Here is a 13,672-nt window from a genome sequence, read left to right as displayed (position 1 = left end):
ATGTAATATTGTTCTTATATCTGAAGAGGGATGAATCAGGTACACAGTCGTTCTAAGGTAAGAATTTCAAGAGTATTTCTTGTTCATTGTGTCTCAGTGTCCCAATACACATAATCTTCATCTATAATTGTGACATAGCCAAGAGGCAACTTGAAAATCACACCACTCCATCTTTTGGCTAATGATACAGCAACTTCTTGAGATGTTCAGGAAAGAATAGGCAGTATCTGTTGCAAAATGGTTTTCTATTTATTTAATTTGTGATGTGTTTCACTCTCACAGGAGCATCATCAGACATCTGGGAGAAAAGCAAGTTTCCTCAGCACAAATTTATGAGCGAGGAAGTGGCTTATTTATTTTATAATCTGAAATTTCTGGCACATAAATTAATACTGAGGAAACTTGTTTGTCCCCCAGATGTCTGATGATGATCCTCTGAGAGTGAAATGCATCACAAATTAAATAAATAAAAAACCATCTTGCAACTGAGACTGCCTATTCTTTCTTGAGAAGCAACTTGTGTACCAACTGTCCATCATTATATTTCTACTGGATTCCTCTATATGACTCACTAGCCTGTGAAATGTTGCTGAAGCTGAATTTGAGATTGCATAAGGTCCTTCACACTGTTTTCCAGAATATACCTTAAGGCTACTTGTAAAAAGCGATTTTATATCACAAAGTGCAAATAACTTGATGCCATATTAGGCAAGTTTGTTGGGAATATATTGTGCAAATCCAAAATGACTCTGAAAAGCCTGAAGTTTCTTATCAGTGGTTATGAACTCACTGATATTGTATGTACTTTTGCAATTTGTCACAAACTCATCAACAATTGAACATACTGCAACCAGCTTATCAGATGTCCTCGTCTTTTCTCTGGTTATTCTAGTGTCAAAACAAATACAACACAGTAGTAAATGGAATCACTAGTAGCTTACCACAGCTCTTGCATTTTTGAATCCTGATCCATGGGTATTCCACAGCTCCATTACATTTGTGAAGCTAGATTTCTTCATTTCGGAAAGATAAAGTAAACTAATGAGTGTTGGTATCTGACTTCTCATTGTTTCTTTTTTATCTCTTTCTCCCTGATAATCAGAAAATTCTGGTTTCAGCTGAATGTATTTGTTTGTGTATTTTACAATGTTGTCAATCATTTCCATGCTTACTGAATCCATAAATCCTAGCAATAGCCTTGGGTCCTGGAAAAGATATTACAATGTTTTTATTTCTCACTTTGCTTTTGGCTGAGCTGTTTCCCTCCATTTAGAAGTTTTGTCCCTTCCCACAAACCAATCATCAGTAGAACCTGATTGACACTAATGACCTTCATTTCCATCCATCTCATACTCTTGTTCACTTGCAGTGTCATAGTCACTGTGAGTAGTTACCTCCTCTCCCTTATCAGTGTCATCATCCAATATACTACCAATAACTTTCATAAAACCTGAATCTTCATTCACAAGCCTCTTGAATGCTCTATTAGTTGAACATTTTATTGCCCTAAAATAAAAAAAATCTAGCAAACAGAAGTCATAGGAATAATGTAACAAAAATTAAACATTATGTTTGAGGAAGAAATTACTTACATGACTTGTTGCATGGCACACTGAGTTTGCCATATTTGACAACAGTATGCAAAATTTTCTGTTGAGGAAATTATTTAGCACTGAGAGTTACTAAACTGCACACAACAATAGTCATTGCACTAAGAAAACAATAGCTAGAGTTTCAAATGTCTCCATTGTTACCAATGCGATGAATATTGTACTTATTTAAGTTTGGCACACTCTGTGTGCTGGCATGCCTGCTCTAGAGTTAATAAGTGTGGGTAATTTGAATTTTACATTTATCATTCCTGTCTTACAAGCCCCCCCTCATATTGTACAGAATGGCACTAGGACCACTTGTATTGTTAGAAGTCTTTGTTAAGTGGAGATTATATGAGATATATAATGTCTGCACTCACAAGGTGATTGCTAAGCACAATGACCTCATGCAGTAGATGAAATATAAGCAACAACATATTACAATCTGCTCAATAAGGGACCATGGATAGACCTGTAATTTAAGCTGGGGCAGTGGTACATAGCCTAGCTATCTCAAGTTGATTCAACACAGGAAAACTGTCAGGAAAATCATTGGGAAGCTGAAACTTTTATTGAGCATTCAAATATTTCCTAGACAGAAATTTGAAGCACAAACAGAAATTATTTTTTATGTTGTCTTGTGGTTATTTACACCACAGTCCACTGTTATCCTGGCAAATAAGTACAATTCCAAGACCTTCTAGAGATATTTGAGATGCTGTTTTGTAGGATAAATATTTTATTAACTCTAGCTGCATTACTCCAGAAGATAATTTTGTAAGACACTAAGAAGTAAAAGTATGCAAAATATGCTAATATTTTTTTATGTTTGCATGATACATAGAGTCTATATTAAGATTTTCATTTGAAATTACTGCTAATATAGAGGGATTGAGGAAGACGGTTGCCATGAACTACTGCTAGAAAATGTCTCAGCTTTTACTCAAAATAATCTGGGAAAACCATATAAAACTGAAGGGTTGCCAGAACAGGTAACAGTCTTACATCCTCATTAAAGGAACCATATTTCCTTAAATTTTAGTAATTTTCAGTAATGAAAAAGATAGTTAAAGGGATACCTACTGTTATTCCAGAGATTAGAAGGAGCTTGTCAAGATAAAGGCCTTCAGTTTGGGCTTGAAATTATGCTGTTAGTCACAGAATACTTCTAATTCTTTCAAAAGCGTATTGGAAATGTATACTGTAGAGTGAAACACAATTTAGAGCATGCAGTACTCATACACTTGTTTGTGAACCACCCCCACTGCATGCCAATGTCTCATGATGGTGGAATGATCGCAGTTTATCACTTTTTACAGTTTTCAAGTACACTAATGTGCATGATTGCGATTAATGCCTTTAAATGATCTTCATCAAATCCCGAAGGTCTTCCTGAACATGGAGTCACTAATGCCAAAACAATCCCCCTTAAAATAATAACATGATTTTTGCTGTGCATTACCCCCCCCCCCCCCCCCCCCACACACACACACACACAGCACAAATGCTTGTGGCTACCTCCACCACTGTCACCCCTCTGTTGTATTTGAGCAGAAGAATATGTTGGAGATGTTCCGATTTCTCCACTTGCACTTCATTTTCTAGCATCTACAAGTCCACTCACTATCTCCAAATGACAAAATGACAATATGTAAACTCAAATAGCAACAGTGAACTAAAAATGAAAAATATTGATCGATAAATAAACCCATAGCAACCAGAATACTAACATGCAAAACCAAAACACTAAAAACGTATGCCACAACCTAATAAATTAAGTACCCTTAGTAATATAGAGTGCAAAAACCTTTATTGCATTATCACGTATATCTGATCATAGTTAACATAGGATTCTACTTTAATTTGTCATTAATGAGCTTTAAAACTGGAGTTTAATCTGGTCTCGGCCGTGTCTACCAGGAGTACTGGTATGAAATGAGCGTTTCTCTTTTTCTTGTGAAAATGAAACACTAATTTTGAATTGAAAACTTAAAACATTTTATTCAAAGTACTGATCAATGCTTTCTACACATTTTGACCACCTTTCTGGCAATTTTTGGACACCACATCAATAGAAATGTTTGTCTTTTGAAGCAAACCAATTAGACACCCAATTTTTGACTTCTTCGTAGGAATTGAAGTGTTCCTCAGCCAATGCGGTAGTCGGAAGGGGCCAAGTCTGGTGAATATGGCGGGTGGAGTATCAGCTCCCAGCCAAGTATTTTGATTGTATCCTGACCCAGTTTTGCTTTGTATGCAGGTGCATTGTCGTGTAAAAAAATTACTTTGCCATGTCTTCTGGTCCATTCTGGTCTTTTTTCGATCAATGCGTAGTTTAAATTGATTATTTGTTATCTGTAGCGATTATTATTCACAGTTTCACCAGGTTTTAGAAACTGATGATACACCACACCTTTCTGATCCCACCAAACACAGAGCATTGTCTTCTTGCCAAATCGATCTGGTTTTGCAGTCAATGTTGATGGTTGTCCCAGATTAACCCATGATTTTTACCATTTAGGATTCTTAAAATAAATCCAATTTTCATCACCAGTAACAATTTGATACAAAATTTATTTTCTTTCATGTCTTTGAAGCAAAATTTGATAAATGGTTTTTTGGTTTTCCATCTGTCTTTCATTCAATTCATGTGGCACCTATTTTCCACACTTTTGGATCTTTCCCATAGCTTTCAAACGCTCAGAAATTGAATGCTGTGCAACATTTAGCATTGCTGCCATTTGCTTCTGACTCAAAGTACCATCTTAATCCAATATTGCTTGCAATTCGGCGTCTTCGAACTTTTTTGGTGGTCTTCCACATTCTTCATTTCTTACATCAAAATCAGTATTTCTGAACCGTTGAAACCATCTTTTGCATGTTGCTTCTGATAGAGCATGATCACCATATACCTTGACAAGCATTCGATGCGATTCTCCAGCACTTTTTTTCAAATGAAAACAAAAAATTAATGCTTTCCGCAAATCATCACTTTGTGATACAAAATTCGGCATTGTTAACACGATGAAAACATATGATGTTGTTTGTTCCATGACTTGACGTATACTAAATATCTTTGACAGATGTCATACCATCCAAACAAAAAAGACAAAAAACAAAACAAAAAAAATTAAGTCTCGTTCACAACAAATGTTCCCTATCGACACATTTGTTTCGTAATGCTCATTTCATACTGGTACACCTGGTAATATCCAGATCCTTTATTATTTGTGTCAACACCAAAAATTACAGCACAATAACAAGACTTTGAGTGATACTGGTATATCATTTAATTTGGTCAGAACAAAAGCAAAGCAAGAACAGTATCTTGTTGAAACCACAGCATTTGTCATTTTGTCTGATTTTTCTTCATGGAAGAACTGTGGTTACGTACATCCACATCAATTATTAAATAGTCTAACAATCTGGAAACATGTGGACATTGGTCTATCATGATTTTAGAAAATTTTCTTTTGTAAACATAGTATCTTGAAATTAGTGTTTACTTACACGTACTAGTGACTCTCCTAAGAGTAATCAGGCACATTTTCAACAGATACTTCTTTTTTTTTTTGTAATGTTTAGCTGGAGTCATCTGTACAAATACTGCTCAACATATCATTTATGTGACACTCAGTATCAACAGAAGAGTTGGTTTGTTCCCCATCACAAACAAAATTATTTTTTAAGTGGAATTTTATGTGCCCATTCAATAGAGTAGTCCTATATTAAGCTAGTGTGGTATTTATGTTATCAATGTGCATTAACAATGGCAATAAAATAAGAACAATAAGCAGTATTCCAGAATCAACAGAGCAGCACTGCTACATGGCTGTAGCAGTCAGTATAGGCTAGGGCAGTGCTATTACTGTTGAAGTACTGGTTAATCTTTGTGTTTTTCTGACCCTGTCAGTACACATCACTAGACCAAATACTGCTCTATCAAAGAGGCACATAAGTTCCACTTTGAAAATAATTTTGTTTGTAATGGAATTCACTTTGTTTTTCATGGAAAACAAACACACACTTTCTATTGACACTGAGCATTGTATGAAAGACGTATATCTTTTGGCTGATTCCAACTAAACACTGAAAAAAAAAGAAATTGCAAATATCTACCAAAACACAAGAGAAAATGTGTCTGATGACTCTTAGGAGAGTCACCCAGTAAAGCTTGTTTTAGCAACTGATTATGTCCTGTTCATAGTCCAGCAAAGGAATATTCATTGGTGTGCCAGCACTAAATCAACATTTTGACTTATTACATGTATAATTATCTGTCTGGGCTGCATGTATACAAGCAAAAGCTACAAAAATGTAAAGCACTTTAATGTAATAGTGATAAAGTAATAATTAATTTGACATTTCATTAATTTATTTAAATCCAAGTGCTCGGATTCTGTTGACAGGTTATGCAGATGACAGGGATTGTGTTTACATAAATGGTACTGGCAGAGATTATTATGAATTCTACATTCAGCTTAATCGATGTGGTACCCTTGGAAAGAATTCACATCATGAAGATAGTCGAAAAATACCTACTGTAAGTGTGTTTTACTTTCCTTTCTTGAAAAGTTATCCTTACTTTTTTAGCATTGTAATTAGATGTCTGCTTCTCAATCATTGATTTAGCTTTCTGCATTCTGAAAGAATGGGTGACCTCAACTGATCAAAATTATTTAGAATAATAATTGACTGTATTTTGTTAACGATTTAGGATATCAGTCCATAGACAATGTAAAATAAACTATCCCTTCCAAATCCACACTTAATTTTCTTTCAGGAGTTTTGCACAGAGCAGGTCTCATGGAAAGCAAAATATTCACATGCCCTTCAAATGGAATTCATGTTTTCTATATTGTGGAAGAAATTGTGCAATTCATTACTGACAGCCAAATAAATCAAACGTAACAAGATATGGTACACATACAGAATTCATTATTGCCTTGGAGGGCTATTTGCGACATACAGATCAGAGATCTTGTGTTAGGTAGCAAAGATAAGCCCAGAATATTTTCTTGTAGTTACAGTGTCATGGACTGTCAAAATGAATATGAGTTACTGGACTTCCATATCCAATAAATCTTCAGTTGCAACTGTGCTTGGACATCATCATAAAATAATAAATTTTTCTGAGATAGCCTGTTTTATTCTGCTGTTATGTCACATGACTGAAATTGCAAACTAGTGAAGTGTGAACAGGATAGACATTTCAAAAAAACTGCAGTATATGAGAATATGGTGAAAAGATCACAGCTTAGTAATGAAAGACAGGGTTTTTCATAGAAAAAATTGCTTTCTCTGTGTGGGTAAAGGCAAAAGGTAGAGGGTATGCCAACAATTCATACTTCAAATCCCTTCATCATTTATTACTGAAGAATCTTTGTGGGCAGGTTCATTATCCCCTTTTTCTTTAAAATAATTTGGTCATTGTCTTGAATATATCTTTTTTTAATACAGTTGGTCCAGAAGATTTGTTTTATTGCTTTACCTTTTACAAGGCAAGCAATAAGACAAATCCTTTTGCATATCAGTAAAGGTGTGTGATTCAGTGGCTTACTGAGCCATTGTCAGACTACAATCTAAAGGTCGAGAGATTAGTACTGAGACAGTCCATGCCTTTTTAATATCATTTCATGTCTGGCAATGATTTGTCTATGTAAACTATGGCAAGTTGCACTGTGGGTTGGAATCCACATGCAACTGCAAGTACTTCTATAACTAGGTGGATAAGTCTTTTCTAAGCTTAGAGGCAGGCAAGAAAATCACATCTCCACTAGGACCATGTCTAGTAAAACACTTTGGTGTTCAAAACAAGGTTTTAAACTATACTGCAAATAAAATTTTCATCTAACCCTTGTATTTATTTATTTATTTATTCTGAGTTCCGTTCATCCATATGTGAACATGTCATTGGATACAGACTGAGGCAAATTTTAAAAATTATTGTTGTTCATAAGTGCATAGAACTTATAATATGGATTGTCTGAACAATATAATAATGTCACGTAGAAGAAGACGCAATTAGATGAATGACAAACACTAACTTCACTTAATGAAGGTTTATTCAGTAGTTGCACATACAAGGGCATGGAGCAGACTGCTCCGGCCAGAACACATACAGTATATATACAGCTACAGAACCTACCAGTACAATGATGCTTGACATTTGTGGATACTTCTAGAATGTACTTGAACGAAATATAGAAACTAAAACTGTACAGTCCAGGTGAGTTTTGAACTCACGACCCTCTATGCTACAGTTTAGTATCATAATCACTACACCATGGTGCAACTCAGATTCTTCTGCAACATTGCTCCCTCCTTAAGAGAACGGCATCTCAGTGTTACATTGTCCTAGTCCGGGAACGAGTCATCGGTCCTGCATACACCAACTACACCAACTCCCGATGACTGATGCTCGCCCTGGCGGCGATCTTCTTAGAACTTCTTTTGTCACTACACTCTTCATCACCTTTCCACTTGTTGCCTGCCACTGGAGCTTCAAATTTACCCTGGGTCGCAGGACCCTTGTAGGGCTTCATTCGAAGGACGTGGACCGTATCTCTGATCTTTCGTCATCTTGTGTTGGGGTCAAAATTTTCAACTTCATAAGTAACATCAGACAACTGTCTTACAATCTTATAATTTCCAAAGTAGCACCTGAGGAGCTTCTCAGAGGGACCAAACTTCTGAACAGGAGTGAAGACCCAGACGAGGTCACCAGGCTGGTAAACAACAGGGCGGTGGCTTGTGTCATACCTTCGGCGATCGTTTTCTTGAGCCTGTAGTATGCAGAGTCCAGCTAAGTGCCAAGCTTCCTTAGCTCTGGTTAACACCTGGCTGATGTAGTTGTCGTCCATGTCATCAGGATGTAATGGAAACACAGTGTCCATTGTTGTAGTTGCCTCACGCCCATGCACCAGAAAAAAAGGGCATAAATCCCATAGTGTCTTGTTTTGCAGTGTTGTAAGCAAATGTCATGAAAGGTAGCACCTCATCCCATTTGCTCTGCTCAACATTGACGAACATTGATAGCATGTCGGCCAAGGTCTTATTAAGGCTTTCAGTAAGCCCGTTAGTTTGAGGTTGTAGGCAGTCATCATGTGATGACCTTGGGGCACCGTGTTTTAATACAATGTCTTCCACGATGAATTTGACTACCTTGGATGCTTTGGCTGTTTTCGTGGCTTTTGTAATGGCATAGCATGTCAGATAATCAGTGCTAACAATAATCCATCTATTGCCACTAGCAGACATTGGAAATCATCCGAGGAGGTCAATCCCAACACGCTGGAAAGGCATTTCGGCTGATGGAATTGGTATGAGTTGGCCAGGTGGTTTCTGAGGGACTGCCTTTCCTCTGGCACTCTCGACAGTGTGATACATAGTGACAGACACTCCTAAATAAACCTGGCCAGAAAAATCTCTTGCGAATTCTATCGTATATCTTAATAAATCCTAAATGTCTGGCCTCAGGTGTGTCGTGGAATTTCTGTAGAACATCTAAGTGCATGTGTTTAAGAGTACTGGTAGCCACCTCTTTCCAAGCGGATCAAAGTTTTTCTTGCAAAGTAATCCGTTACCGGTAACTACCTTAAATTGTCCTTTCACATCCTCTGACTGATTTAAGGCAAGCATAATTTGAGATATCTTGGTGTCCTTCTTCTGCTCAGCCGAGAGATCCTGGAGTGCAGCAAGACAGTCACTATCTTCATCAAAGTCTTGATGGTCTTGCACAGGGTTTCTTGGGAGACAGTCGGCATCATAGTGTTTTTTTCCACTTTTGTATACTATGGTAATGTGTCATGGATCCATGGTGTAGTGCCCTCCTGGCGAGTTGTCCTGTTGGATCCTTAAGACCTATCAGCCAAAAAAGTGAATGATGGTATATAACAACTGTGAATGGCCTTCCATAGAGATACTGTCAAAATTTGCACATAGCCCAGACCACAGCAAGACATTCTTTCTTTCTGTAGTTGAGTAGTTTCTCTCAGCTTTTGTAAGTGTCTTAGAAGCATAGGCTATAACCTTCTCTTTTCCATCAGAAATTTGCACCACAACAGCACTGATCCCATACCCACTGGCATATGTGTGTAGTTCTGTAGGTGCTCTCTCATCACACAGACCAAGTACAGGGTCAGTTGTCAGAGATTTTCGCCGCAGCACATCAAAAGAATCTTGTTGAGCACCACCCCAGATTAATTTAGCATCAGATTTTAACAACTCTTGGAGTGACCTGGCTTTGATACAAAAATCTTTGATAAAATGATGGTAATAAGAATGGAATCCGTGGAAGCTTCTAACATCTCTAATACTTTTAGGAATAGGAAATTCCATTAAAGATCTCACCTTTTCTGGGTCTGGCTGCACACCTTCGTTTTACACAAGGTGTCCAAGTATTTTGATTTCTTTTGCTCCAAAGGGGCACTTTCTTGGATTAAGTTGTAGGCGCTTAAGAATGGCCCTCAGTCTTTTTATATGTTCATCAAATGTCTCTGAGAACACTAAATGTCATCTAAAGAACAGACACATCGTCCACTTTAGGTGACGTAGAAGATTATCCATCACCCATTCAAAAGTTGCTGGCGCATTACACAAACCAAACAGTATTACCTTAAACTCATACAGGCCCTCAGGGGTGATGAATGCAGTTTTCTCATGATCAGTCTCCTCTACTTCAGTTTGCCAGTATCCTGAGTACATGTCCATGGTTGAGAAAAACGTAGCCCCCTTGAGACAATCTAGTGTATCATCAATTCATGGAAGAGAGTAAATGTCCTTTTTAGTTATCTTATTAAGCTTCCTATAATCAATACAAAAGCGCCAACTGCCATCCTTCTTCCTGACGAGGACCACTGGTGATGACCATGGGCTCTGTGAAGGCTGAATGATGTCATTCATCATCATTTTCTCTACCTTGTCACGAATTATTCGACGTTCCATTGCTGACACATGGTATGCTCTCTGGCTTATTGGTTGATGGTCTCCAGTGCTAATCCGGTGCTTCACTGATGATTTGTCTAATTTTCTCTTCACCTCTGGATTGAAGCATTCAGAGAACTCTTGAAGAATTGTAAGTAGCTTTTTTCTGTTGTTCCTTAGTGAGCTCTGGTGATAGTTAGGCTAGAAGATCTTGTCTCATAATGGTAACGCTAATGTCGCCCACAACCTCGGCATGGAAGGTTTCTAAGACGCTCAACTGTTCTACAATTAACGGCTCAAAGTTTGCTATACACATGCATCTTGGAAGGATCTGCAGTTCTCGGTGACAGTTAACTATCCACAATTCACTGTATCTGTTCTTAAATGAGAGGCTGGGATGACCAAGTTATACTTCAGTGGTGTGCTTCTCTTCCATTCCACTACAAGATCCATTGGTTGACGCATGGTATGACATGTGACAGTTACCTTTCTAGTGCTAACTGCAGGAATGATCACTTCATCCAGCACACAGTCTCCACACACTCGGATGTGCATCTTCCTGTCCACAGTATCTCATCTCATCTAGCATAATCTTCATGCGACCACAATCTATAATTGCCTGAGAAGCTTTCAAAAAGTCCCATCTGAGAATGAAGTCATGACTACACTCTTGTAAGATGGTGAATTCTAGTGGCTGTGTATGGCCACTTATACCCACATGAATGGTACATCTTCCTGTAGGCTTTACATATTTCCCATTAGCCACCTTCAGCAGAGATGTTTTGCTGTTGACTAATATGGTTTTCTGCAACTGGTGATGGTACTTCTCCAAAATGACTGAATATGATGCTCCCTAGTCCACAAGAGATTGGGCTGTTTGGCCATCCATGAGGATATTGATGTAGTTTCCTGTCATTTTTGTAGTGATCGACGGCAGAGGATTTTTCTCTTTGGTGGCCTCACCCTTTAGTTTTCCAGGTTGCAGCGGCTAGGTGATCTGCTGGAGCTTCTAAACGGTGATTGGTGTGTTGGGGAGCATCCTCTCCAGTGGCTAGGTTGTGAGGATGGTGACCTATGTCATCCTGCACCCACATCTTCTTGTTCATCTTCATCACCCCAGAGTTGGTGTCGGCTAAGATCAGTCTGCTGTCTTCTGGTGTGGATGTCATCAAATATCCACCACCTTTGTCAACAGTAGCACACCACATGTCCCGGTCGTCCACAGTGGAAACACACTGGTTGGTTATCTTGGGTCCTCCAGACATCAGTCTTCATTGGTGCCCAAACAGGTTCCTCATGTGGCATTGTAGGAACGTAACTTCACCTGGGTCTCGACTTTTTCACCATTTTAAAGGAACATGAAGGATGAGCGATTGGGTTCAATGTCTGTTCCACTTCCTCTCTTATGACCTCTTGAAGTGTCTAGGTTTTTTGCTCGCCATGCAATCCAAGTGCCTTGTGAACTTCTTCTCTCACTATCTGACGAAGAACACATGTGAAATCAGTTGCTTCCTCCATCACAGACATCGATACGATGTTTGGAAGCTGTTCAAACGTCTTGCATGTAATTCTTTTTTGATGCATTGTCTTGATATACTGGCACCATTTTATGAAGTCATCTGCTGTAGAAACTTCCTTCAGCAGTAGGGCTTGATACATGACTTCAGCAACACCCTTCATGAGATGTGCAACCTTGTTTTCCTCCTTCATTCTAGGATCTACTATTTTACACAACTCCAAAATGTCTTGAATGTAGGAAGCTGTAGTTTCTCCTGGACACTGTGCCCTGCACTTTAATTTATCTTTAGCCTTGCACTTCTGTCTTTGTGTGCCGGTGAAATACTTGCACAGTTCCACCTGGAATACTTCCCAGCTTGTGAACTTTTTGTCGTTGTTCTCATACCACTGCTTGGCAGTGTCCTCCAAGTAGAAAAGTACGTTAGCCAAACACACGGTGTCATCCCATTTGTTAAATTTGACTATATGCTCATATACATTCAGCCACTTGTTTGGATCTTGGCCATCATCACCAGAGAACCTGGAAGGATGTCTCATGTGGTGGCACACTGTTACTGTCATTATAACGTCGTCTTCTTCTTCTGTCTCTGGTAGATTGCGATCTGTTGAATATGCCTCAAACTTGGGTTTCTCGCCACGTAAATGGCAGCTGATGGGAGCCACTGTGTCATTGATAATTTGCGTTTTCACAAGTTGCGATACCCAGCGTCTCCATCAGAATAATGTCATGTATAAGAAGGTGTAATTAGATGAATGATGAACACTAACTTCACATAACGAAGGTTTATTCAACACTTCCATATACAAGAGCATGGAGCGAACTGCCTCTGGACAGAACACATACAGTATATATATAATTACAACTATGCATTCAAGACTGTTTATATATATATACAGCTACAGAACATTCCAGTACAATGATGCTTGACATTTTTGGATACTTCTAGAATGTACTCAAACTGAATATAGAAATTAAAATTGTACAGTGCAGGTGAGTTTCGAACTCACGACCCTCCAGGCAACAGTTTAGTATCATGACCACTACACCACGATGCTACTCAGCTTCTTCTGCGACAATATGAATAACAGAAACTTATTAATGGTTCCAATGTAATCTAACATATAAGCTACCATACATTATTTCACTAAAAATATACAGATATACATAAGTTTGAATGTAAGTTATGTTGTACATAAACAAAGAATGATGAATCTGTCACATAGGCCACAAAAATAGATTTAAGCATACTAAGGAGATATGCATTGTGCCTAATAAATTTGGCTATGGAGAAACAAAACAGTCATGGTTGCTGGGTTATAATAATTAAATTAATAATAATTACAACTATGCATTCAAGACTGTTTGTCATTTTCCATCTTATAACGGGAATGGTATAGCGACTGGTAATATACAATGAAGAAACAAACAGTTTTGGTTGCAGGGTTGCAGTTATTAAATAAATAATAAATACATGCCTTCAACCAAGAGTTTTTGTTTCTTCATTGTATATTACTGGTTGGTGTACCATCCCTGTTAGAAGCTGGATAAGTTTTAAGTCCATCGATACTATAACAAGATCCATCTGGAAGTAACTGCCTTAGTTTTACTTTAAACTTCAGCATATTTCCAACCAGAT

The 13,672-nt window shown here is 38.0% G+C and overlaps 1 protein-coding gene across 1 annotated transcript in view; it reads left to right on the top strand.

Annotated features, from left to right (window-relative positions):
• LOC126297840 (cuticlin-5) overlaps positions 1 to 13,672 on the top strand; it is a 260,742-nt gene that overhangs the window by 213,448 nt on the left and 33,622 nt on the right. The window contains exon 6 of the mRNA XM_049989092.1: positions 6,002 to 6,135. Within this exon, the coding sequence (XP_049845049.1) occupies positions 6,002 to 6,135 (134 nt within the window). The remainder of the gene's footprint in view (positions 1 to 6,001; positions 6,136 to 13,672) is intronic.

Source organism: Schistocerca gregaria, chromosome X (genome assembly GCF_023897955.1).
Source record: "Schistocerca gregaria isolate iqSchGreg1 chromosome X, iqSchGreg1.2, whole genome shotgun sequence".
In the NCBI taxonomy this organism is placed as follows: Eukaryota; Metazoa; Arthropoda; class Insecta; order Orthoptera; family Acrididae; genus Schistocerca; species Schistocerca gregaria.
The sequence above is the reverse complement of the archived record's forward strand: the minus strand, read 5'-3'. Positions and strand labels throughout refer to the sequence as shown.